At 49.9% G+C, this 27,520-nt stretch overlaps 1 protein-coding gene across 2 annotated transcripts; it reads right to left on the reverse strand.

Annotated features, from left to right (window-relative positions):
- Nucleotides 1–1,099: 1,099 nt before the first annotated feature.
- On the reverse strand, nucleotides 1,100–27,520 carry LMNB2 (lamin B2). Of its 2 annotated transcripts, XM_090289232.1 has the most exons (12): nucleotides 27,194–27,520; nucleotides 20,629–20,765; nucleotides 15,207–15,363; nucleotides 14,889–15,014; nucleotides 7,137–7,307; nucleotides 6,872–6,997; nucleotides 6,385–6,605; nucleotides 5,820–6,105; nucleotides 5,633–5,740; nucleotides 4,966–5,085; nucleotides 4,587–4,700; nucleotides 1,100–3,685 (listed from the first exon to the last, which is right to left on the reverse strand). In XM_090289232.1, the coding sequence occupies exons 1-12, from the start codon at nucleotides 27,395–27,397 to the stop codon at nucleotides 3,644–3,646; spliced, it is 1,812 nt and encodes a 603-aa protein (XP_090145358.1). In that variant the 5' UTR covers nucleotides 27,398–27,520; the 3' UTR covers nucleotides 1,100–3,643. The 2 variants fall into 2 exon arrangements, with proteins under 2 accessions (XP_090145358.1, XP_090145359.1); XM_090289233.1 differs by lacking the exon at nucleotides 1,100–3,685 and having other exon boundaries at nucleotides 4,593–4,700; nucleotides 5,007–5,085.

Below are 27,520 nucleotides of genomic sequence, written 5' to 3' on the forward strand. Positions count from 1 at the left end.
TATAAGTGGTCTGCAGATTTATCTGCCCACTTCAGTATCATAGATGGACCCTTGCATAGAGGAACCAACTGAACGTGTGTAGTTTTTCCTTCCTACTGTACGTTCCTTTCCATTTTACCCTTCAGGTCTGCTTGCTTCTTTCTTATACTTTCAAATCTTTGTTGATGTTCTTCCCAAGGACCACTTGAGTTTGGTGAGCATCCTTATGACTGCCTCTTTGGATTCTTATCAGGCAAATTATTATTTCCGTTTTCTTAAGATTTTTTAACCCTCTCATTCCTTTATTTGAAAGATACTTCATTTTTTCATATTTTTAACTTTGTGGGTTGTAAGAATGAGACAAAATAGCTCTCTCCCTGTTGTGAAAAAAACTGGCCTGATGTAGATTCAGTGTAGGCTGTGTCTGTGGCAGTGGCAGGCAAATCAGCAGGAGCTGAGCTGGTGCCTAAGGATTGGCCCTGGAGTGGGGAGGCCAGGTGTGTGTAGTAATGCTGTGATCCTGCTTGCTCCCTTTGTTCAGGCCAAAACAGGCTCAGGAAATATATGACAGAACACAATATACCTTGCAGGTAGGCCAGAACCCCACAGCTCTCTGCTTCTCTATAAGCTATTTCTCGTTCTACAGAAAGTGGCCTCTCTGTAGATTGTGTGCCAGGTGAATTTGGCAGGTTGGTAGGAGCCTAGTGGGTACTTAAGCATCATCAGTTCCAGGAGTGGAGGCCAGGGGCCCTGTTGTCCCCTTGTGCAGAGGCAGAAGGCTCTGGGCAATGTAGCTGAGAACAACTGCAGTGATCCCCATGGTCCTAGGGAGGTGGAGGGGACGTGAGCAATGGTGCTCAGGGGCCGAGGGCTCCTAGCCTTCTGTTTGTCTCTGCCTTGTGGTCAGAAGCTGCTCGCTCAGCCCTCGGTTGTCTCACAGGAATAACTTGTCTGTGTACATGTGCATTTGAGTTTGCTCAGGGAGGGGTGAGATCAGCGGGCTCCTGTGCCGCCCTATTCCTGGACCCCCATAGTGGCTCTCCTTCTAGGAAGAAGGCCATTGGCATTTTAGCAGCTGGGCTCTAGCATCCCAGCCTCAAAGTAAATGCGGAGGCACAACTTAAAAGCAAAATGTTTATTGGAGTGTTGTACAAAAAGGTTTCCAGTCAGAAAATGTATATTACAAAGCATTGGAGGAAAAAAAAAAAAAAAGACCACACATTTGGCATGCACCTTAAAAACCACCAACACATGTCTGAAATGAAAGTTAAGACCCGCCACAGTTCTGGAAGCCGACTCCACTGCACACTGTGCTGACGCAGACAGGACTCCTCCGAGTGGCTCTGCCAGCTTGGAGGAATGTTAGTCCCACTCAGATATGCGAATGTGAGCAGAACTGTGGGGTCTCCAGGTCAGAGCCTCAGTTAGGAAACTAGCTGAGTGATCGTGTCCTAGGTGGCGTCCAGGCCTGGGCTCTGGACTCCGTACTTGCACAGTTGCCTCCCTGCAGGCCACCCCCTCACCACTGCTAGGGACCCAAATCTGGTTGTTCTCTAGGAGCTGTGCTGGGCTCAGACAGAGGCATCACCTCTGCATCATTCTAAGGAGCGTAAAGCTAAGCTTACGTAAGGACATGTGCAGTTCCCCAGGCCATAACAAGCAGTTTCACATTGATTTCTGCTCCATGTTTCCAAATACTTGATTACCCATGAGCATCACCACCCCATCCAGATGACCCTCCACCTTAGGTGAAGCCTGGGCCACTCCCCAGCTCCAGCCAAAGCCTCTCCCAGACTCCAGGGGGACCCTCTCCTTTCCTGTCCATGGACTAAGAGCTAGGCAAGACTGTTAGCAAATCATAGAACCAAATTTCAGGACATAGCTGTGATCCTTCAGATTCCCAAAATATGTCACTGGACATCAGTGCCCCTTTTGTTTGGGGGCCACCAAGAGCCACTCTCCCAGCACCTCACGGCAAACTCTCCAGGCCCTCAATGTCCATGCAGTTCATGCTAATAGGTGAGTTTGGGGGGGCGGGGGGGCGGTGAACAACCCTTGGACTCAGGGGCCCTTGCAAGCACTCCCAGGAAGGGTTCCAGTGGAGTAGAGCATGCTGCAGCCCTAGGGCAAGCAGCTCTCCAGGGCCCACCAGAACCATCCATGAGTTGTTCTAGTGACACACTTCCCTCCATGGCCTGGGCACTTAGGGTGGCCATGGGAAGAATTGAATGTAAAGCAAGGGTTGTGGGTGAATTCGAGACGCAAAAGCACCTTTAGATTGTCAGCCACTGGGGCCCTGGCCTCTGCCCCACCTCACCGTAACCAGTTCCCAGGGAAAGCCAGGCCTGCGTGTGTGAACAGGGCAGACAGGCTGGTGGCTTCTCCCAGCTGGGGAAAGCAAGTGACCAGCCATCGGACTGCTTGGAAACTGCCCACCCAGGCAGCATGCCACCCTGGCTCAGTATTCAAGCTGCCCTTACTGAAGGAGTTTGCCATCTGGAGGCTCAGAGTTCACTGAGACAGCCCCTTGAGGACTGTCCCCATGACCCTGGCCTGAACCACTGAAGCAGAATCGGCAATCTGAGTACTGACCAATGTAAAAAAATAAATATCCATTAAAAAAATAATTTGTGTATCTAGGTGGGGGACTGTAAACGATAGGCTAATGCGGAGAGTTGCTGGGCGACCAGAAGCTGGCTCATGACATGGAACCACCCTAAAAGGGGTCAGTTGGCAGTGGCCTGAGTAACATCGTTTCAGCAAGTTATATGTAGAAGCGAGAGTAGCAATATATATGCAGAATACATATGAAATGGCAGGAGGCTGGCACTCAGCCCTGGGCATAAGGTGTGTATGGGGGCAGGAAGTGGTGCTTACATGTGGACATGGTTCTGAAACCCAAGGCATTTGCTGCCAAGGTTGTCACACTTCTCTCCACTGTTTACCTGGTTACTAGCCTTTGATCAGAAGTGTCCCTGTCTTCGGGTTTCCTTGTCTCCTGTCCTACTGGTTTTGCTCCAGAAACGCAAGGGTCAAACAGCCAGAATGGGAACAAGGAGCCTCCCCCCGACCCCGCCACAGCACCCTGATTCATGCAGGTGGACAAACCCTGCCTGCCACCCAAAGCCTTCAGAGGGGGAGTTGCAACAATCCTGGAAGCCAGGACGACAGTGAAAAACCCAAGACTCCCAAGTGTTCCCGTGGGCAGAGTCACCCAACTCCACAGGGCATGCCCCTATCCCACACCAGGCAGGAACCTGGATTCTGAATTTGGTTTTCAAAAGCTTAATAATACATACAACAACTTCTGAATTCCTACAACTTCTCAGTCTACCTTCAGGCACAAGGGGCAGCGCCCCTCCCGCCCCAGCCTGTCTGTAAGGGAGGCAAGGAGAAGTGCATGGGCCCTCCAGCTCCAATTCCAAACCCATCGACCATTAGGTTCCTGGGTCTGGAATCTAACCCACAGGGGAAATGGGCACTGAGAGGAGTCTGGACAGTGGTGGAGGGTCCCCAGAAACCCACTGATAGAATAGAACAAGAGACCCACCCCACATTCTGGCAGTTTGCTTAAAAATTCCCTAGAAATGTATCAAGGACTAAAGAAAGCCAATGATATAAAAATAGTTTTCAGTGGCTCTGGGTAAAGAAAGATGTGTTCTGTTCACATGACGCGGCAGCCTCTTGAGGTGGTCCTTGGGTCCCCCTGGGAGGAAGGACAGCAGCATTAGGTGGGACCGAGAGGCCAGGAAGGTAGCTGGTGGCCCCCACCCCCGCCAGGGAGGGGCAGGACCCAGCCCAGGGCCTGAGCCACCTCAGGAAGACCAGCCCCTGAAAAGATGACAGGGCCAGTGGCATCAGCCTCAACTGTCCCTATTCCAGAACCTTCCATGTCTCTCCCTTAACTCTTTTATGCTTTACAACACATCACAATCTTGTTTTAGACATCAGAATCTCATAACTTATATCTAATGTAGTATGGCCCTAGGTCCTCCATCTTCTCCCCAAAAGCCATTAAAAATTTTGTTTTAAATTATTGATTTGTTTAGAGAGAGAGAGGGAGATAGAAACATAGAAACACTGATTCGCTGTTCCACCCAGTCATGCATCCACTGGTTGCTTCTTGTATGTGCCCTGACTGGGGATCGAACCTGCACCCTTGGTGTACTGGGCTAATGATGCACTAACCAACTGAGCTACCTGGCCAGGCCAAAGCCATTATTTAAGCCCCCATTCTCAGATGAGAAATCACGGTGCCAGAGAGCGTCCTCTGGGACCACCAGGACAGTACCAGCGCCACTTAGGCAATCAGCTTTCAACACCCCACTTCCAGGGCTGCCTGGACTAGTACCCAAGGTCCACACAACAGGCAAGATCTGGAGGCAAGGAACGCTGCCTCTGTGGCCATTTCCAGTTACAAATGTGGGACCCAGCAGAGCCTGGAGCTGAGGGGGCCTGGGTGGTACCAAGGGCCAGCCAAGGCCAGCCATGCCCAGAGCTGCAGTAGCCCATGTAAGCATGTGCTGGGGGCCAGCCAGCAGGGCCCAAGGGGGTGTGTGTGAGTACGTGTATATGTGTGTGTGCCGAGTGTTCCCTGGAGCCCCTACCTGCTGATGGAAAAGATCCTCCTCGCCAAATTCAGCTCCCTCCTCTTCTCCCTCCTCCCCATTCTCAGTCTCCCGCACCACCGAGGACTGTTTCACGGTTCTCATGGCCACTTCCTGTGTAAGACAAAAGCCATGTCTTTCAACCCCTCAGGTGCAAGGGCCCAGCCCACGTTGGTGGCAGTCAATATGCTTGTACAGGGTGTCAACACATTGCATTGTCAACTGGGGACCAGGCCCAGGGCTGCCTTCCCTGGCTCCACTGGCTCTGCAGGAGCCCCAGGGCTGCACTGGCGGGTGGGGTGGCATGGGGTGGGATAGACAAGGGAGATCCCAGGAGCAAGACAGTGGAACCCCCACATCCCAGGCCCTAGGCACGCACCTCTCCATTGGCATTGACCAGGACAGTCCGGAAGTTCTCACCTATGCCCCAGCTATTCTGACTCTTCCACACAAGCGTTGATGGGGGGCTGTGGGCCACCCCTGCACCAGCTGCCCACACCTGGGGAAACACAGGAGGGCCTCCCTGTCAACACTGGCTCTGGTCCCGATGTATGTACCACTAGCCAGCCCCTTATCAGAGCTCCCCTTTGATGCCTCAGGGATTTATTCCTTCCAGTGTTACTGGGTCCTACCCAGGAATGATAATCACCAGGGTATGGAAGAACAGACTCAAGTTCACAGTGGCCAAGGACACTCATCTTGGCAAACAGGCCAATCTGGATCTGAAGCCCATCAACTCCAGGGCCCATGCCTATTATATCTCTTGCCAACATCTGGACTCATACCACCCCTGCCATGGGATCCTGGCACGTCACTTAGGCACTCCAAAGGGCCTCAGAGCAGGCCCACTGGAACAGTGGCGGCACACAGGTGCTCTGTGACAGCAGGCAGCTGTTCTCAGAATCGGGCGCTCAACCACTACCCTACCCCACAAGCCAGGTCCTGCTTCTCCAGCCCCTATCACACAGTGTCACCTCTGTGGTTGCTGCTGTCACCTCTCTCCCACTAGTGGCCACTCTCCCTACCCACGCCCCAAGTCCACCTACCGTGACGGTCTGGCCAGCTCGCAGCACATACTTGGGTGTGAACTTGTAGGCAATCTCCTCCCCTTCTAGGACCTGCCTCTTGATCCTCCAGTTCCCCAGAGACTGGTCCTGCAAAGGGGACAATGCCTGACACACAACTACAGAAGACTCAACTGGGGAACCCCTGTCCTGGGGTCAAGCCCCTTACCTTATCTGAGCTGTTCTTCAGCTGCACAAACTTGCCCTCTAGGTCGATCTCCTCAATGCTGATGCTGCCCGAGGCTGAGGCCTGCTGGGCCAGGTGGAAGCTGCGGCTGCTGCTGCCGCTACCCGAGCTGATGCCACTGGTGCCTGTGCCCAGCGGCTCCTCTACCTCCAGCCGCCTCCGCTTACTGCGGGCTGTGCGTCCCGCCATGGACACAGTGCTGCCGCTGCTGCTTGAGGTGGCCCGTGAGATGGTGACCCGTGATGATGGGCTGGGAGACAGCTTCAGCCTGGGGGGAGGGGGAGAAAAGGGTGACTGATGATGGCAGCCAGGAGCCTCTTGACCCAAGGTTGGACCAGGAAAGCCCAGACAGTGAGGTGGGCAGACTCACTCACCAGCCCATCCTGACCTGCCCAGGCTGGTCCCTCCTCCTTACCCCTCCCCTAAAAACTGCCCCCAGCCCATATCCTGTCCCCTTCTCTTCCTGGCTCCACCCCTCATGCCACCTGACCTTTCCTTCTGGCCCAGCACATCCTCCTCACCCCACGACCTCTTGCCCCCTCCCCACCTCTCTTCCTCGCCCTCCAGGAGCTTGCGATAGGCGCTGATCTCCATGTCTAGGGCCAGCTTGATGTCCAGCAGCTCCTGGTACTCAGCCAACTGCTGCTGCATCACATCCCGCATCTCCGTCATCTCCAGCTCCTTGGCATCCAGCATCTTCCGGAACCTGTCACGCTCCCCGGCCATGGCCGCCTCCAGCTCTCGGATCCGGTCCTCAGCTGCACTGGCCTGGGAAGGGGTCCGAGGGCCAAGTCAGGGTGGCCTGTGTGGGTTGTGAGGAGAAGCCCACCCAGCTCTGGGTCAGAGACAGAGACCAGGCCTGGAGGAGGGGCCGGGGGGCCAGAGGGACAGCAGCTGGGTAGCCTTACTATGGCACAAAAGGGATAGGATGGGGACGGCCAGGTGCCTGACCTTTGAGATTGTATCTGCTGCCCAGAGGCAGGAGGAAGGGCCCTGCTGGGGTTGTGGGGCAGGAGTGGACTCCCATGAGTGACCTGCTTCTGGAGGCTGGAGAGTTGGTAGCTGAGGGACTCGACCCGCATGCGTGCCTCCTTCAGCTCCTCACGGGCAGCGCTGGCAGCCTTGTCATTCTGGTCGGAGCTCAGCTTGGCACTGTCCAGCTGAGGGGATGGATGGGCAGGTGAGGTGACAGATATGGAGCAAGAGAAGCCACCTGTACTTTCCCACCTATTTGTCCCTGCCCCATCCTACACCATCCCACACGCCCCATCCGCCGTCTCATACCCCCTCCCAACGCACCTTGGCCTGGTAGGCCTGCTCCAGCTCCAACTTGTAAAGCCGCACTTGCTCGTCATGCTGGCTGCGCAGCTCCTCGAGGGCCTGCGCCATCTTGAAGTCGTACTCCTGCTGCCGACCGCTGTCTACCTCCACCAGGTGCCGCTCATGCCGCCGGCGTGTCTCCCGCACCTCCTGGGGAAAGAGCACGTTGACCTGCTGAGGCAGGCAGCAGGGCTGGCAAGCTGGGGATAATCGCCCCCAGCACTGCCACAGCCCCGCCCCGCTCACCACTGTCCCCAACCCGAGTTCCAGGTGCAAGCGAGAGCTCAAAACTGCAACAGGGAACCTCTGGGGAGTCGCCCCGGTTACTTGTTCACAAATTATCAATGAATACACACTTCGCAATTACCCGAACACACAGATGAATGGGCGACCACACGTGTCTGCGCACAGATTACTCAGCCATAGATAGGAATGAAGCGCTGACACTACAACATGGATGGACCTTGGGCACATGACGCTCAGGGAGAGAAGCCAGACACAGAAGGCCACACAGTGAGTGATTCCATTCATGTGAAATATCCAGAACAGGCACATTCACAGACAGGAAGTAGGGGATTGGGGATGACTGCTAATGGGTGCAGAGCTTCTTTTTGGAGTGATGGAATGTCCTAGAATCAGAGGTGACAGTTGCTCAACCTTGCGATTGTAATAAAAACCCTTTATGAGCTGGGACCGTTGCCCCCCAGAAAAAAACAGAATTTATTTATAAAAAATTGTGTATTCATGCCTTGGCTGGTGTGGTTCAGTGGACTGAGTGCTGGCCTGCAAACCGAAAGGTCACTGGTTTGATTCCCAGTCAGGGCACATGCTTGGGTTGCGAGCCAGGTGCCGGGTGGGGTGTGCAAGAGGTAACCATTCAGTTTCTCTTCCTCTTCCTCTCTCCCTTACCTTCTTAGTAAGAATAAGTAAATAAAATCTTTGTTAAAAATTGTGTATTTATTCTCACATGTTTGAACTTCTATTGTGATGCCTTTTAGTGCTTCCGTTGTTTTTTGTTTCACCTCTTCCACACCAACAAAATGTTTCCCTTTGAGGACTTTTTTCATCGGGGAAACAAAAAGTCGCTCAGGGCGAGACTGGGTGACAGAGAGGGTGGGGCACTGCTGAACAGTCAGCAAGGTGTGGGCAGGTGGGCTCCTAAATCACCAATCATGAAATGGGCAAACGTGTTGAAAGAGTCTTCAAAAAAATTCACTGAAGCCAAACACAACCTCTCGCAACAATGCCAGCTGGTGCACTGATACAGATGGGTTCCTAGAACACTCACCTAGGGAAAGCCTGTACTATAAGGGGTCCAACCTCCAGAAGATAATTCTGGTTTTCTGAGGTCCCCTCCATGTAAACTGTATACTTTGAAAGCTTTATGATATGGGAATATTTCAATAAGTTATTAAAAAATGAATTCCTAGAGGCAAACACACACTGGAGACTTCCAGCCAAGATGGAGGCGTAGACTGACATGCTCCAACTCCCTCCACAACTAAGAAGGAATACAACTACTGCAGAACCACAAATAAACAGAAGTTCCAGAAAATAAATGGAAGTTCAACATATGAAGTTATAAACAAGAGGTGCTCGTTCAGAGGGGTAGGAGGGATGAAGCTGTAGTGGAGAGATCAAGCTGTGCTGGCGGCGGCAGCATCAGCGGCGATGGCGGTGGGACGGCGGTAAGCACAGACACCTGGATTTAAGGGGAGGCAAGAAGCACCTGGGGAGCACCCCCGGCTGCAGACCAGACCCGTCAGCTTGCAATTCCAATGCCAGGGAAGGCAGACCTCCATTGCCTTGGACTGTGAGGCCCGGAGTGGGTGGGGACGGAGGAGGAGGCTCCTGGTCTCTCAGTGGAGAGTGAACAGCAGGAATCCATCTTGGACCCCCACCCCCAAGGAAAACACCACAGCGTGCCCCCTATAGCGAAGGAGGTGTGACAGCCCCGCCCAGGAAGCAAAGGTAAACCCAAAACTGTCAGGATGGCACAGATCATGATAGAGATCCCAGAGACGCAGCTGACCAGACAGCAAATATCTAATCTAACAAAGCAGCAGATAGAAAATCTTTCTGAGGCACAGTTCAGAGCTTTGGTTATAAAAATGCTTACAGACCTAACAGCAGATCTTAAGACAGCAAAGGAATGAAGGCTAGTCCTGCTGAAATGAATGAAAACACATATGAAACTAGTGGTGAGGGAAAGAAAACCAGGGATCAAATCAACAAATCAGAACATTGGGAAGGAACAGTCAACCAGTGCAGAAATAGGAAATGAAAAGTGAGTAAGATGAGAAGAAGATCAGAAACCTATGGGACAGTTATAAGCGGGACAACATCCGAATAGTTTTGCCAGAAGGTGAAGAAGAACTACTAGAAACTGAAAAATTGTGTGAAAAAATAATGAGGCAGAACTTCCCTAACTTGGGGAAGGAAATGGAATTACAGGTCCAGGAAGCACAGAGAGTTCCAAAAAAACTGGACCCAGGGAGAACCACGCCAAGACACATTATCATCAAAATGTCAAAAATTAAGGATAGAGAGAATCTTAAAAGCAGCAAGAGAGAAGAAGAGAATTACATACAAAGGGGTCCCCAAAAGACTCTCAGCTGATCTCTCAAAAGAAACTCTGCAGGTAAGAAGGGACTGGCAAGAAATATTCAAAGTAATGAAAAGCAAAAACCTATAGCCACGAATACTCTATCCAGCGAAACTGTCAATCAGAATAGAAGGGCAGAGAAAGTGCTTCCAGGATAAAGTAAAACTGAAGGAGTTCATTAGATCCAAACCACTGTTGTATAAAATGTTCAAGGGACTTGTTTAGAAGAAGGAGGATCAAAACTATGAACATTAAAATGAAAACTATCACAACAACCAACAACAGAAGCTAGGGAACTGAAACAAAGGTAAACTAAGTAGGCAACGAGAGTGGGAAAAGAATTATAGGTATGGGGAACATATTGGGGGGAGGTCAGCGGGGAGGGGGAAGGGGGGAAAGGGAGGGAGATGGTACAGGAATTAAGAAGCATAGTAGGAGGGAGTGAAGCAGACAGGAAGATGTTGAAAAGAACTGTATGCACAACCAATGGGAATGGACTAAGGCAGGGGACAACTAGAGAGAAGGGTGTCACTGGGTGGAGGGAAACAAAGGGAAGAGAAATAGGAACAACTGTAACAGCATAATCAATAAAGCACATTTAAAAAAGAGAGAAGAAATTAGTTACCTATAGGGGAGTTCCCATAAGACTGTCAGCTGATTTCTCAAAAGAAACCTTGCAGGCTAGAAGGCATTGGCAAGAAATATTCAAAGTGATGAAAAGCAGGGACCTACAGCCAAGATTGCAGATAAAGAGCTTCCCAGACAAGAAAAAAATAAGGGAGTTCACCATCACCAAACCATTATTATATAAAATGTTAAAGGAATTTAAGGAAAAGATCAAAACTATGAATAATAAAAGGACAATAAATATGTATCTATCAACAAATGAATCTAAAAAATAAACAAGAACAGACACAATCATAGATGCAGAGAATGTTTTGATGGTTGCCAGGTGGGAAGGGGATGTGGGGTTATTAATGGGTCAAGAGGTGAGGGGATTAAGTACGAAGAGGTAGTTACGGAATAGCCACGGGGGTGTAAAGTACAGTATAGGAAATGGGAGAAGCCAAAGAACTTATACGCATGATCCATGGATATGAACAATGGTGTGGGGATTGCCTGAGGTAGTGGGGTGATAGGTGGAGGGGAGCAAAGGGGGAAAAACTGAGACAACTGTAATAGCATAATCAATAAAATATAATTTTTAAAAATTTAAAGCCTGTATCAAAATATTTTTAAAAAAATAAAAATATGAATTCCTGACCAAGTCCATCCCAGGTACCCAAGGCCCAAGACGCCTGGCTGTCAGGACAGCTGTGGGACGTGATAGTGACAGCTGAATAAACCAGTCTACAGAAGTCCAAACCATGTGTGCACCAATGCAGCTGCCCCAGGCTCATGGTGGGGCCAGGTGCAGGGCAGGGCAGGGCAGGGCAGGCTGGGGCCTCTGCCACCACAGAAATCAGTAACTGCCTCTATGTCATCGGTTTATAAGCACAAGAGGAGTGTTGTCCCATGAAGCCAATAGTGTTCAGAGAACTGATAACCCTCGTGAAACCCACAGCAGTATTCCTACCCTCACCACGCACCCCACAGCTGCTCACCAGGCCCCCCCTTGCAGCACCCTGAACACAACCCCTCACTGCACCACTAGAGGCTCTCTTCACAGTCCTCTTCATAGTGCCCCTCCAGAAGCTTGTCAGAGACCACCTCAGGGACCCCCTCCACAGTGCTCTCCTGTCACCCCAGCAGGCCTCTTCATTGGTCCCCTGATAGATTACGGTGCCTTCACTGGTTCCTCCTCAGCTCCCCTGTGGAGCTGGCTGTCACAGGAACTGGCTGGAGTCACAGACAACTCCTCAGCTGCATGTACACCCTCCTGCCAGTAGCTCTTCCGGGGCAGTGACCATGAATCACCTGGCCGCAGGTTTCCATTCAGAGCCACGAAAGCAAAATGGGCCCTGTGATGATGAGGTAGGAGGGCCCCCACACCAGCCCTCCCAAAGGGCACAGGACCCCAGCTCTACCTGCGGGAACCTCAGTCCCTCCTGGACAGGCCTGGCCAAGCCAGGGAGCTGAAGTCCAGGATTAGGAGGTTGGGGAGAGGAGACCAGACCCAGGAGCAGAGGGGAGGGCAAGGCCTCCACCCTGTCCTTTGATAGGGAGGGACTAGAGTGGGCCAAATGGTGGCCCTATCAAGGTGTACCTGTGTCCTATCCCCCAGAACCTGAGTGTGACCTTATTTGAAAAAAAGGGACTTTGAAGCTATAATTAAGTTACAGGTCTCATGGTAAGAACACCCTGGATTATCCAGGTGGGCCCTAAACCCAATGACAAGTGTCCATCTTAAGAGACAGAACGGGAACTTCAGCACTGTAGTGCAATGGGAAGACCCTTTCATCTCTCCCCTTGAAGTTACAGCAAGACAGACAACTGTAACTCAACAAAGGACCCTTGGCTCAGTATACATGTCTGAGAGAGTCATGCATGGGACATCTAAGATAACTAAACTGCAACAAGCAGGGGAGGAGGGACAAGGGTGCACAGAAGACACATTCCCACCTGAGTGGCTGCTGCCTATTTCAGCTCAACAGAGTGACATGGGGCAGGGATGCAGCCCTGTGGTGTAGCAGCTGTGGACAAGGCAACTGCAATTACATACAAGGAGGAGAGCTGCAGACTCACAAAACCCCTCCCTTCACCCACCATGTGCCCACTCATCGCAGCAGATCCCGGTAGAGGGAGAACCCAGTAGAGGCAGCAGAGACGCCTCGGACAGCACACTCCAGCAGCCTCTGGTTACAAAAAGGCAGCGCTGGAAAGCTGCAGGCCCGGAGTCCCACCTGGCCCGGACTGGGGATGTCTGCCATCGCAGGGTATATAGGACATTTTCAATGACCCAAGTGATACCGCTCCACCCAGAGCCCAGAGGTGACCTTGTGCAGGTGAGAGGAAAACAAATGTGCACTACTGGACTTCCTGCAGGAACAGAAAAGAATGCCTCTACTTATGAATCTGCATAACTGTTAGCAGTAAAGCAGTATCTAAATAAGAGTTTACTGCCTCAAACGCATAGGCAGCAATACAATGCATGAGGTACCACGAATAACCAAGGGTATCATACTCCCCGACTTCAAACTACATTAAAAAGCCACAGCAGTCAAAACAGTACAGTACTGGCAGAAAAGGACACACAGACCAACGGGACAGAGTTGAGAGCCTAGAAATAAATCCATTCACATGGTCAACTAATTTTCAACAAAGAAGCCAAAAACACAATGCTCTTTAATAAAGAAAAGTTTCTTCAACAAATGCTGTTGGGAAAACTGGACAGCTACATGCAAGAGTGAAATTAGACTGCTGAGACCATACACAGAAATTAACTGTAAGACCTGGAACAATAAAACACACAGAAGAAAACAGACACTAAACTTATGGACCTTTGTGTCACACAGGTTCTTGTGATCTCGACCCCAAAAGCAGGAGAAATAAAAGGAAAAATAGATAAATAAATGGAACTACATCATACTAAAAAGTTTCTACACAACAAAAGAAACAACAAAATAAAAAGGCTACCAACAGAATGGGAAAAGATATTTGCAAAAAATACCACTGTTAAGGGCTTAAGACCCAAAATACACAAAGAACTTATACGGCTCAACAATGGAAAAACAGAGGGCCTGAATAAACACTTTTCCCAAGAAGACACACAGATAGCCAACAGACACATGAAAAGATGCTCAATGTCACTAATCTTCAGTGAAATGCAAACTAAAGCCACAAGCACAATGATCTCACCTCACACCTGTCAGAATGATCATCAATGAATGAACAAACAAGTGTTGATGAGGATATGGACAAAAGGGAAGCCTTCTGTTCTGTTGCTCTGTTGGTGGAATTGTAAAATGGTGCAGCCACTGTGGAAAACAGTATGGAGGTTCCTCAAAAATTAACAAGAGACCTACCTTATGACCCAGCAATTCCACTTCTGCATATTTATCTGAAGAAATCCAAAACACCGATTTCAAAAGATATATGCACCCTTATGTTCATTGCTCTGTTATTTACAATAGTTAAAATATGGAAGCAATGTAAATGTCCATTGACAGACGACTGGATAAAGATATGGTTCATAAATACAATGGAATGTTACTCTGCCATAAAAAAGAATGATATCTTGCCATTTGTGAAAACAGAGATGGACCTATGGGGTATCATGCTAAGTGAAACAAGATAAATATCGTATGATTTCATTTATATGTGGAATCTAAAGAATAAAACTAACAAAATAAAATGGAAACAGACCCAAAGATGCAAAGAACAGACTGATGGCCACTAAACGATAGGAGGTTATGAGAATTGAAAAATAAATTGCAAATCATATACCTGATAAGGGGTTAATATAAAAAGTAATTGATTAGCACTGCTCAAAATATTCATAGACTAGTCATAATGTTGTCATATTTCAGTACACTTGCTTTTAATCTGTCCACCTGGCTTTATCACCTTGATAAAGAAAACCAAAAAGCAAAAAACACTGCTCTTCATTCTCTGGTTCGTTTGAACACTGAAATCTGTTTAACAACTACTTTCTGCCCATACAATTGGTTCAACCACGCAGGCAGTGGGTGGGACATCTGCAGGCCACTTACAAGACTTGTTATTTAATAATACTGGCCAGAGGGCTATCGCAAAGGGCTTGCTTTCCTAAACTTTTATAAGAATCACATTGCTGCAAGCACATGCACACACACACAGAGAATTAAAACAACTAATCCTTAACTTTATATCAAAACACAGTAGACGCCAAATAGCCAAAGAGATTTTGAGGAAGAACAAAGTGGGAGGTATCACATGCCCTGATATCAAACCATACTATAAAGCTACAATAATCAAAACAGCATGGTGTGGGCATTAAAAGGGACATATATATAGATCAATGGAAACTGAATAGAAAGCCTAGAAATAAATCCTCACTAATATATTAAATTAATCTATGACAAAGGAGGTAAGGATATACACTGGGGTACAGACTGGATCTTCAATAACTGGTGTTGGGAAAACTAAAGAGACATATTTGTAAAAATGAAGGTGGACTGCATTCTGACACCACATGCAAGGCTCACCTCCTCAAAGACACTCTTGCGGAAGTCGAGCTCCTCCTGCAGGCTCTGACAGCGGTTCTCCAGGTCCACGCGCATCAATGTCTCCTTCTCCAGCTGCTTCTTGGCCACTGAATGACCATCCTCTGCCTGGGAGATGCAGGACAACAGGCTGAGGGAACAGTCTGTCTGCTGCACTCACCTGTCTGGCTCCTCATGCCCAGGGATCTCCTTAAATACGCAAACTCACACCTGCGGCACTTTCCTTGGCCACCCTGGACCCACACATATGTATCAGCTCAAGGCCTCCCATCTGCAGACTGGGGCCTTCCCTGGGCTTACCTTGGCCAGCTGGGCCCGAAGATCAGACACATCGCTCTCAAGGCTTCGCTTATCACTGAGGGCAGCAGCCAGCTCCGCCTCACTCCGATGGAACAGGGACTCCAGGTCCTTCACGCGGCCCTGGGCCACCGTGAGCTCACCATCCCTCTTCTTGGAGCTGAAAGTCAAGAGCAGAGGTTAGCTGGGAGCAACTATGCAGCTGGAGCCCAAGGAGGGCCAAGGACAAGTTCATTTCTGCCTGTGAGCAGGCCCTTTTGCTCTTAGGGCTCGACTCTTCCCCCACTCTCCGGTAAAGGAGCCTCGCCTGTCAGCACAAAAAGTGACCCTTCCTCAAGCCTGCCCTGCACCATCAGGACTCTGTTGATCTACAAATACAAGTGTTCAAGAAACCCTCAAGGCATGGGTTTAAATTTCCTTTTCTGAGATTTTCGGTCATGAAAAGGATCATTTAGGCGAGAACTGATGTTTAAAAAAATCAATTTACTATTTATTGAAGTTATAAATTCTGGCCTTTGAAAAGTTAAGCTCCTATGTGAATGTTAGCTATTTCATACAGAATGACCTAGTATTCTAATAGACAAGTATCTCCAATATCAAATATTTAAGATATCAAATGGATTCTTTAACGTACAACTCTTTAAATAGCATGAACTTTAGGCTCTTATACATTTCTGAATGTAATTCAAAATCTTCTTGGGGTTGAAAACTTACCTTTTCCCCAAGAAACTGACTGGGCCATCTCCAGAAATTGTGGGGACACTCAGCGTCTCCCCCTCAACACTGGGGACACTGGGGCTGGGTCATTCTGTGGGGTCATCCTGTACACTGTGGAAAGTTGAGCAACATCTCTGACCCCCACCCCTTTAGTGCCAGGAACATCGAGTCAAGATGGGCACAAATGTCTCCAGACATCACTCAATGTTCCCTGGGGGCAGAGTCATCCTAGGTGAGAACCAAAGGGGATACTGCATAAGCTTGTGTGAACTGGGGTGGTGTAAAGACCAGTGACTTCAGCCTGGAGAACACAGTCCTCACATAAGATATACATCCGGGAATAGCCCTGTCCACATGAAGCAGAAAAAACAGTGAAATATGCTGCCTGTCAGACATGGATCCGTTTTAAGGACAGATGAAGCAGGAAAGACAGATGGGGACCGAGCATGTGCCAGATGGGAGCTGCATCTTTAAGTGGTGCAGGCCCGCTATAGGAGGGAACCCTGAGAATGCACCAAATCCAGTATTTCCAGCAGAAGAGGGTTCAGGCCCAGGAAAGAGAAGTGCAAAGGCCCTGGGGTGAGCTGTGCCCAGCAAGTTCAAGACTGACAACAAGGCCAGGGTGACGGGAGCACAGGAATCAGGAGGTATGAAAAATTTCTAAACAACTTTATCCAATTTTAAGGTTCTACAGAACTACACAGAATGGTCCAGAAAGCAGGGGGAGCGGCAGCTCTCACTGGCTTATTTGCCTGTGTCTTAAGAGTTGCAAGCTGTTAAACTAGATTCCTCACCTGCACAATTTAATTCCTGGAGGATTATTTGGGGGAATCTGGCATATTCGTTGGGTCCTCCACATAGCTACCCACGATTCTACCATCATGGGGACTTGGTGATAAATTAGTCAGGAAAAGAAAAGCACTGGATGTTACCTAATGGGAAGTTCGCCACTTTTGGGGTTACTGCCCTGGGAGGACTTGAAGACAAGGAACAGGAAGTCAGGTAACCGAGAGAAGTGCCTGTAGATCAGTAAATGCCGAAGGCCAGAGACCAGGAAAGGAAAAGGCCCCAGGCCCACAGAGTCCATGAAGCCATCTTTCCAGAGTGGGGGCCTTAAACAAATGAGTTGCCCACAGTGCCCAGAATCAGGTCTTGACAATGGGCACAGTTGTCACCCAAAGAAGCTGTCACAGGACAATGAATGGGACCAGTCTAACTGAGCCATGACAGTCACTGGGACATCATGTCACAGGACATTGATAACTCAGGAGACGAAGAAGCTCGCTACACCAAAAGAACCTTATCGTTCTCCGTGACCACATTTGGTTTAAATTACAAAGGTGGAAAACATGTGTACCAGATCGGCCATGGCGATTCCTGAGTGGAGGCTCACGGACACTTATATTTTTCTCTTTAAACTATTTTGCATTTTCCACTTTCCCAACAGTAAGCATCTATGACTCTGATAAACAGAAAAAACATGGGACTTCTGGCCAAGATGGAGGCATAGGCAGACACACTTTGCCTTTCTCCACAACCGTAAGAAGGAATACAACTACCTCAAAACTAAAAAAAAAACAAAAAAAACAGAACTACTAGAAAACTGAAACTGCATGGAAGTCCAACAAACAAAGATATAAAGAAGAAATACTCATCTAGACAGGTAGGAGGGGGAGAGCTAGGGCAGAGGACATGGTGTGGTGGCAGTACCAAGGCTGGCGGAAAGCGCAGTCACACATCATAAAAGCCTGGAGGGACACCTGGGGAGCGCTCCCAGTCCCAGAAAATAAAGCCTCATTGCTTCTGACTGTGAAAACAAACCCATGGGGGTTGGGGCAGAGGCAGAAACTGCTGGTCTCTCAGTAGAGTCCGCTTGTTTAAAGGGCCCCCAGGGTCCTAGAACATCTGCAAACCCACCTACTCTAGGAACCACAACCAGGGCAACAGCTAGAGGGGCACCAGTCCCATATGGGAAGAGGGAGAAGTGCCTGGAAAAAGGGCAAGTGCTGAGCAAGTGGCATTGTTCCCTGAGACCCCTCCCCCACATACAGCACCACAATGTGGTGAAATGGGTTGCCCGGTACTGACAAATACCTAAGGCTCTGCCCCTTACAACGTAACATAGCAACAGCTCTACCTAAGACACACAGGCAAACACAGGAGGCTGTCAAGTTAAGGAGACAGAGAAGTATGGCCCAAAAGAGGGAACAGATCAAGGTTCCAGTGAGAGAACTAACTGACGAGAAGATAGCCAACCTAACAGATGTAGAGTTCAAAACACTGGTGATAACGATGCTCAGACTTGACAAACAAGATTAAGTACAACAAACACATAAGGGAAGAAGTGAAGGCTATGCTAAGTGAAATGAAGGAAAATCCACACAAAACCAATGGTGAAGGGAAGGAAGCAGAGGTTCAAAGCAACAATTTGAAACATAAGGAAGAAATAAACAGTCAACCAGTACAGAATGAAGAAAGAAGAATTGAAAAAAACAAGAAGAGGCTTAGAACCTCTGGGACAACTTTGGGTGTGCCAACATCCGAATCATAGGGGTGCCAGAAGGAGAAGAAGAGCAAGAAATTGAAAACTTATGTGAATAAATAATGAAGGAAAACTTCCCTAATTTGGCAAAGGAAATAGACATAAAGTTCAGGAAGTACAGAGTCCCAAACAAGGTAGACCCAAAGAGAACCACACCAAGACACATCATAATTAAAATGCCAAAGGTTCAAGATAAAGAGAGAATCTTAAAAGCAGCAAGAGAAAAGCAGAGTTACCTACAAAGGGGTGCCTATAAGACTATCAGCTGATTTCTCAAAAGAAACTTCGCAGGCAAAAAGGGACTGGAGCAAGGACCTATAACCTAGATTACTTTATCCAGCAAAGCTATCAATAGAATGGAAGGGCAGATAAAGTGCTTCCCAGACAAGGTAAAGCAAAAGGAGTTCATCATCACCAAGCCATTATTATATGAAATGCTAAAGGGAATTATTTAAGAAAAAGAAGATCAAACTATGAACATTAAAATGACAACAAATTCACAACTATCAACAACTGAACCTAAAAAATAAAAACAAAAATGAACTAAGCAAACAACCAGAAAGGAACAGAATCATAGGTATGGGAGTCATTTGGAGGGTTATCAGCTGGGAGGGGGAAGAGGGAGAAATGAGGAAATGGTGCAGGGATCAAAAACCATAACTGGTTGGTACAAAATAGACGGGGAATTTAAGAATAGTATAGGAAAGGGTGAAGCCAAAGAACTTACATGCACAACCCATGGACATGAACTAAGGGGTGTAGGATTGCTGGAGGGAAGAAGGGTACTGGGCAGAGAAGAGCAAAGGGGGAAAAAAGTTGGGACAACTATAACAACATAATCAATAAAGTATAGTTAAAAAACAAAAACAAAAAACAGAAAAAACATGACTTTTTGGCCCAGACCAGGAACAGCAGCCGGAATGTCAACTCTGAACTTCAGTCAATAATAATGTATAGACATTAACTCATCATTTGCAACAACATAGCTCACTCAGTACCAGATGTTGGTAATGGGGAAACCCAAGAGGGGATTTTTGAAATTGAACCTTCCACTCATTTTCCTGTAAACCTAAAATTGCTCAAAAAAACCCTCTACTAATTACAAAAAAATAAAAATTAGAAGTCTCTTAATCAAAAAAAGAAAATGCTGTAAATATGAAGGTGGCTGTTGGAACTACAAAGAGGGATTCAGGAACCAGGGTCCAGGCCTCGGTCTTGGTCACTGCCAAGCTAAGGGACATTGGACAAGTACCGGACCCAGTGCCTTAGCTTCCCCCTCTGTAAATAGAGATGATGATAGTCCGGCCCTGCTAGGGTCACTATGAGGATGAAAGGGGATCATGTCCGAACTTGGTGTTACTCATTGTCTCTCCTTTATTACTTGATTATTTAAAATTACTTTATTACTTTTGTTACTATCATCACCAGCACCACCTTGTTCTCTAAATTTTCGCCTTTTAGTCATAAGTAGGCAAAAGAACATGCTTTGCAAACAAGAGAAAAGGCTCAGCCTGAAGGCCGCCTGGCTGCAACAGGTCCAGCTGGGGTGAGGGTGGGGTTGGGGGGAAAATCTGGCCCCAAAGTTTCCCAGGTGGGGACCCTAAAAGGAGGTTCGGAGGAAGAAGGTCACTTCACCAAACTTGAGGCAGTAGGTCGGGGGTGGGGGCCTCCGGGGTTACCAGAGACAGGGGTTTTGGCACACCAGTGGCACCCAAACCCAGAACAGAGGAGGGCAGCAGAGGGTCCTTGGGGAGGCTGGGCTCTGTGGCCTGAAGGAGGTGGTCCTGGCACTACCAGCTCCGAGATTCAGTCCCAGGAAAGCCGCTCAGGTTCAAACCCAACTTGGGCCAAATATGTTGGGGGTGGGGTGGGGGTGGGAATAAAAGTGGTCGGGGGCAGCGAGAAGGCCAGGCCACAGAGGCCACCCCACCCACCCAGCAGCCAGGGCACTCCCAACCACCAGCCTCCAAGAACCCTCGGGGCCAGGTCCCAGGTCTGCCCGAGTTGGGGTTGCCAGCTTGGACACAGCGCCCAAGGGTCTCTGGTTTTCTCAGAATGACCTCGCCACATGGGAGGTGGACAATGCCCTGCCCCCAGCACCTGTCTCGCCCTCTACATACCACAGCCCCGGAATCAGAGCGACATCACTCCAGCTGCACCCCATACCTTTTGTTGGCCTCTTCCACCTCGGACTTTAGTTTCCCTATTTCAATCTGCAGCTGGGCACGCTCTCGGGCCGTCTCATCCAGCACTCTGCGGGCATCGGCCAGCTCCGACTCATATAGCATCTTGATGCCACTTACCTGGGGAGACAGCAAGGCCCAGATGAAGAAGACACCCCGCAGCAGCAGGTGTACCAGGCTGGCCTGCTATGGGACACAGCTCCTACTAACGCCAAAAGCCACCCGACCAGCTCAGCCACCAACCCTGGGCGACTCCAGGCTGCCTGACCTGCCCCTGTCACTTGTTCCCTGCCAGGGGACACCCAGCAGTTGGGCACACAACTCTTATTTCCCATCAGCCTTACTGTCCCACCTTCCCCCGTGGAGGTGCACATGTGTTTACAAATACCTAGAACCAAACCAGGACAGTGAGACACCACCTCACCCCAAGGGGACAGCTAGAAAGTAAAAAAGATGGATGATGACAAGTGCTGGGAACCCCCATTCATGGGTGGTGGGAAGGGAAAATGATGCCGCTGAGGAAGGCAGCCTAGCAGTCGCTCAGATGGTTAAGCCAAGAGTAAAGACATAACCTGGCAATGCCACTGCTGGATACCCACCCAGGAGAAATAACACTTACAAAAACCTGCACATGTGTGTTCACAGCAGCCAAAAAGTGAAAACAATAAAAATGTCCTTTGACAGATGATGGATACACAAATGTGGTCCCTCCACACACTGGAATATTACTTAGCTATGAAAAGGAGTAAAGCACTGACACCTGCTACAACGTGGATGGACCTTGAACACATGGTGCTCAGTGAGAAGCCAGACACAGAAGGCCACACAGTGTGTGATTCCATTTATGTGAAATGTCCAGAACAGGCACATCCACAGAGACAGGAAGTGGATTCGTAGTTGTCAGGTGCTGGGGAGGGGCTGGGGAGTAACTGCTGATGGGAATAGGGTTTTTTTGGGGGGTGACAGAATGTTCTGGACTTAGTGGTGATGACTGCACACTCTAAATATATATTAAAAACCACTGAACTGTGGAGTTTAATTAGGTGAATGGTATCAGATGGAAGTTACTGTACATCTCAATAAAGCTGTTAAGACTCCACATGGTGCTGACAGAGAAGGCAGACAGGACAAGCAGACCCACTCAGGGCAGCTGGCTTAGACAGATGCACCATGTGCCACAAAGCTGCAGGACCCCAGCGAGTAGCTAGCTGTATTGTGGTGCAGGGTCAGCCTAGGTCCTCAAGAGGGCCACTCCCCACCCTATCAAAGGAAAGGTCCCTGATCAGAGGGGTTTAGGGGAGTTGCCAAGGACTTGTCACTTGATAGGGTGACCAATGGTCCTGGTTTGCATGGGACCAAGGGGCTTCCTGGATGGGGGATTTTCCAGGGTGAAAACCAGAATATCCTGGGCAAATCTGGATAAGGTGGGACTTAACAGCCAGTCTGAGACTCCAACCTCCCACCTTCTCAGGCCTGGATGTCCCACCTCACTCTAGTAGTTCCCAGACCTGTCATCCCACAGGGCAGGATATGGGCCCCTAGACCCATGTCATAGATGGAAAAACTGAGGCACGGAACAATAAACTGCCCTCTCCTGACCTGCAAAGATACGGAACAAGGCAGGTCTGCTGGGGGGCTATTTCGAGAGCATGACACAGTACATGGTGAGGGGAGCAGAGACAAAGCAAGCTCCCTCCTTATTCTGGCCACTCCCCACTCCCCTGCCCCTCTCCCCACACACAGCAAGGGCCCTCTCTCCCACAGAGGTGTCACCTTGGGCCACCCCTTCCGTTTCCACCTTCTAGGAACTGCCTTCTGGAATAAACTGTGAATTCAGAGTTGGCCCCACTATCCAAAGATAGCTGGGCTCCTGGGTTCACATGCCTGTCTGCCCTGTCTCCTGCTATCTCAACTTCCAGCACCCTGAGGGAGGGGGTTACAGACAAGGTTCCCCTTCCACTCCCCCAGACTGTATGCCTGCTGGGGCCCTTTCTCTTGTACCCTCGCCTCCCTGGACAGGAGTGTCTCGGGACACAGCAACACAACAGGAAAACAGATTAGAGCTCGGGCAAAGGGAAAACCTAGCTTTAAGTGTTTTGTTTTGTGTCCTCACTTGAAGATATTTTTTTTCACTGCTTTTTAAAGAGAGGAAGGGAGAGAGAAACATTGACGCAAGAGAAAAGCATCCATCAGTTGCCTCCTCTACACACCTGGACCAGGGATTGTACACACCCAGCTGGGGGTCCGAACCCACAACCCAGGTATGTGCCCTTGACCTGGAATAAAACCCACAGCTTTTCGGTTATGGGACAGAGCTCTTGGCTTTACATTTTTTATATTTTGTTCACCATGGACTTTTTGCATTAATTCCAATCTTCAAAAATATTTCATTAATATTGTACTCATCCCATTCCCAGACAGACCATGAGAAAAACAGCAGAAGACCCCAATAGAGGGGCATCTAACAAATTTCTGCCCCGTCCTCCTCACGACTGTCTAGGGCATGAAAACTGAGGAATGTGTCAGGAACATCACAGCCCAGAGGGGTCCAAGGAAATGTGACACCTGACACATGGGATCCTGGGTGGGGTCCTGGAACCTCAGGGGAAAAATAAAGAAGGAAATCGGAACAAAGCGTGGGTGTTAGTTAATGATGACATATTGGTATTTTTAAGGTGGGTCTGAGAAACACTAATGTAAGATGTTAACAGGAAAAACTGGGTTGAGGTACACAGGAAATCTGTTCTACCTTTGCTATTTTTCTGTAATCTAAAACTGGCCTAAAAATAAGGTTGAGTAAGTAATTACAAATATACAGTATATCATTCACCTCCATGACTGAGACTCTGGCGTCCCCATTAGATTCTGTGCCCAAAGCAAGTGCCCCACTTGCAGGCCCTTCTCCAAGCTCCTGGCCCATCTCAGTGTCTTGTTTAAAGCACTTTGTTCTTCTCCTGGCGTTCTTAAGGCAATTATCTCTAGCAGGTCAGCAAACTCGGACCCCCGGGCCTACTGCCTCTCTTTGTCTAGCCTGCAAGTCCAGGATGGTTTTTTACATTTTTAAATGGCTGAGGGGTTAAAAAGAAAAAATTACTTTGTGGCAGAGGCAATTCCATGAATTCCCATTTCAGGGTGCACAGAGCTGTACTGGCACTCAGCCTGGCCCATTCCTCCCTGTCGCTGTGGCAGCTTTCCCACTAGAAAGGGCCAGTTCAGTAGCCATGACCAAGACCATCCAACCCAAAGCTGAAAACGACTCTGGCCCTTTTCAGAAAACATCTGCTGACCCTGATCTACAGCACTGGAACAATTGAGAAAATTCTTGTCTAAACAAAGATGAACAGACAGACAACTTCCCAAAGACTCTTTGAGACCACTAACAGGCGCTCTCTGGACAGGCCTTCGTGTTTCTGCACCTGTGACCATCACTGGGGGTCACACTGCAGACGCCTGGGGCACCACAACGGGAAAGAAACAACTTGGGCCTTTTTTTATGGCTTGCACAAGTGCCAAACATGAGAAATCTCAACAAATGTGTGAGCACATGTTGGCCAGGGTGAGGCATGTGTGTGTATATACAGATAACCTGAGGTGGCCTTTTCTTGTTGCCTGTGTCCCTCGGGGGACAAAATCACAGCTCTGCAGATAAAACCCAAACATGGGCTCTTGAGGGTAGACACAAGTCCTACCCCAAGTGATAGCTACTCCCCACAAGCTCCAGGAGCCCAGCCCCTAACCCTTGGGTCCATCTGGGGAGCACCACCCCCACCCCAGCAGCAACAGGACACCTGGGCAGGTAAGAGAAAAGAAACTGAAGCCGAGAGGAACTTAACACCAGGCTGGGAGACTCCCTGAAGAACCACCCCTTCTTGGCCCACAACACTCCTTTACAAGCACCCATGATCTTTCTCAAACAGAATGTGGCCAGCCCCAGCCCCCTACCTTCCAGAACCCCTACAGTGATATCTGCAGTGGCAATTCACCCACTAATGCCCACTTGGCCAAGAGGTGTCAACTGACATCTAATGGGAAATGTCTGGAATGCACACATGGCCAGGTCTGTGTATCAGCAAGTATGAAGGAGTGTCTGTGGACCAGACACTTGGCCAGGATGGGCAGGGAAACTTCAGTTTTATCTTGGGCCCCTGGATTGCTTGGATATGCTTCTAACATTTTAAATGGCATCTTCAAAGGGCTCCTTAAGTGGCTTCTCAACCTTGCCACTACTGGCATTTGGGGCCATCCTGGACACTGTAGGGTGCTGAGCAGCATCCCTGGCCCCACCCACTCAATGCCAGGAGCACCCCCAGTCATAACAACCCGAAGTGTCCCCAGATACTGCCCAGCGTCCCCTGTTGGATAGGATCATCCCAGTGAGATGATACTGTACAAGTAACAGGCACACTCCTCAGCGGGACACATCCATGTCTCTCGTAGCACAGTCACCTTCCCAGGACCCACTCATTACCCACTTCCCACCAGCCTGAGCTGAGGCTGCTCACCAACTAAGGCCTCACCCTGTCCCCTCACAGCTTGAAGCCTGGGCCCCCCTGTAGCCCAAGGCCATTTGCAGGTCACTTCCTCCTTACATAGCACTGACCACTCCACACCCGCTTCTCCAGCAGGTTACCAATCAGCTCCTTCCACTCACCAGCATTTATCATCTCACCCCCTAAGCAGCAGAGAGCTCCAGGAGAACAAGCTGGATGAAACGCCCTAGCTCCAGCTGTGAACACTTCCGTCATCACCTGGAGCACCACCCTGCTTGTGGGGCAGGCTTATCCCCCACAGCTATCTCTTGCTCCCAGGTGTTAGCTTGCTTTCCAGCAAGCCTCAGCAGCTGAGAAATAAGCCACACTCAGTCAAGAGGTCTAGACCATGTGTCTCCATGGAGCCCACTAAGTTCAGTGCCCCCAAAAGTCAGTGTGGGAGTCTCAACCCATTTGCAGGTGGGACAACATGAGGGTGGGGGAAGAGACAAAAAACCAGCTCAAATATGAGGCTGACCAGCCCAAAAGGAAGAAACTGGGCTGGCAACCTGAGGCCCCTCCCACTGCTAAGACAGGTGGCCATTATCTGGGTGGGACAATTCTAGCCCCACTAAGCAGGTAAAACTGAGGCTCCAACAGGCTGAGTGACTGCCCAAGGTCACACAGATTAAAAGCAGTTTGGACTCTGAGTTTGAATCCAATCCCAAGCAACTCAGAACACCACTACCAACCACCAGATGGTCTTCCCCTCCCAAAACCCCAGCTCCACTTTCTAAAGGAGTCTCTGTCCCAGCGACTGTTAAACAGGGATAACAGAACCCAGAACCCAGACGAGTGCTTCTGCTGTGCACCTGTCCTGTATTCTATTCTTTCTTTTACAAACATTAACTCATTTTGGCTCCACAAACAAGCCTAAAAGATGAGTATTTATTATTTACACTTTACATAATAGACAGTGAGACCCAAGGTCACATAGAGGACAAGTGACTCCCAGAAATGACCCCCCAGATGCTCTCTTCCTGTAAGTCTGTCATTTGGCCCATGCTCCCGATGGGGAAGGTGAGGCTCAGAGGATCTGGCTCTCCCACCAGGCCCACATGGAAAGCACGAGGTGAGCGAGCACTCCTCCCTTACTCGCGGGACTCACCCTTGGGTTGGGCAGGGCCAGAGGGAGGGAGAAAATGAGAGGTGAGTTTGCCTATGCAGCTTGGGACAGACCCCACCCAGGAACCCCGCCCCCAGGCACCGGGCCCCACATTCCCTTAGGAAGCGGGCCTTACCCGACCCCTACGCCTTCAGTCTGCAGTGAAGCCCCGGGCCCAAATAGGAACCCATAACTTCCCACTGGTTCTCCAAGACCCCGGGACTCCTCCTCCCCTCACATACCCTCGGGGCTTCAGGGCCTACCAGGGTCCAGCCCAAGAGTCATCGGTGCGGGGTCAACTGAGGGCTTCCTAAATTTCCCGCCTGAGCCCTCCTCCCCGAGACATCAGACTCTTCCCCTCGGACCCCACCCCAGGCCTGGGTAGGAGATGGCGCCTACTGTCCAACCCCCAACCAGCCCCCTAACTCCCCAAGACCCATCACGGGACCCCTGCAAAACTCCACGGAGAACTGACCACGTGAGTCGCCTAGGGACCCTCCGTGAGACCCTCCCGCCACTCCTCAGTGAGCCTGAGTTCCCCAATCTCGGAGACCAAAGAATCATCCTCAAATTTTCTCCCAGGACGCCACAAAACCCAAACACATCCGGAGAGACTCCCCACAATCCCTTTAGGGGGCGGAGCCTCACCTGGCTCACACCCCCTCCACTCAAGGGACCCCAGATTTACTCTAATCCCTCGGTGGGCGGGGCCTGCCCCATCCCCACCTGTCCTACAGTGGGGCCCCCAGATCTCCTGGGGAACCCTCAGAGAAGGGGTCTGCTCAAAACTGCACCCTTAGGGGATACACAAAGCCCCCTGGGAACCCCTTGATGGGAGGGGCCCACCCCGGCATGCACACCTCGCTCAAGACCCCCAAGTCCCCTGAAGACCCGTCGGTGGGGCCCGTACCCACCTCGCGCGTGGTCACCTCCTCCCGCTCGGAGATCTTGAGCAGGAGCCGGTCGTTCTCCAGCTCCAGCGCGCGGACTCGGTCGATGTAGTGCGCCAGGCGGTCATTGAGCTCGCGCAGCTCCTCTTTCTCCTGTAACCTCGACAGGCGCGTGGGCGACAGTGGCGTGGCGGGCCCGCCCACGCGGCCGGACAGCGGCGTGGCCATGGTGATGGTGATGGTGGTAGTAGTGGCGGTGGTAACGGTAGCGGCTCACGGCCCGCGCGGATCCGGAGGGCAGCCACGACTCGGCGGGCTCATTCAATCCGCGCCGCCGACCAAGATGGCGCC

This window comes from Furipterus horrens, unplaced genomic scaffold (genome assembly GCF_987537825.1).
Source record: "Furipterus horrens unplaced genomic scaffold, mFurHor1.1.pri manual_scaffold_10, whole genome shotgun sequence".
Classification (NCBI taxonomy): Eukaryota; Metazoa; Chordata; class Mammalia; order Chiroptera; family Furipteridae; genus Furipterus; species Furipterus horrens.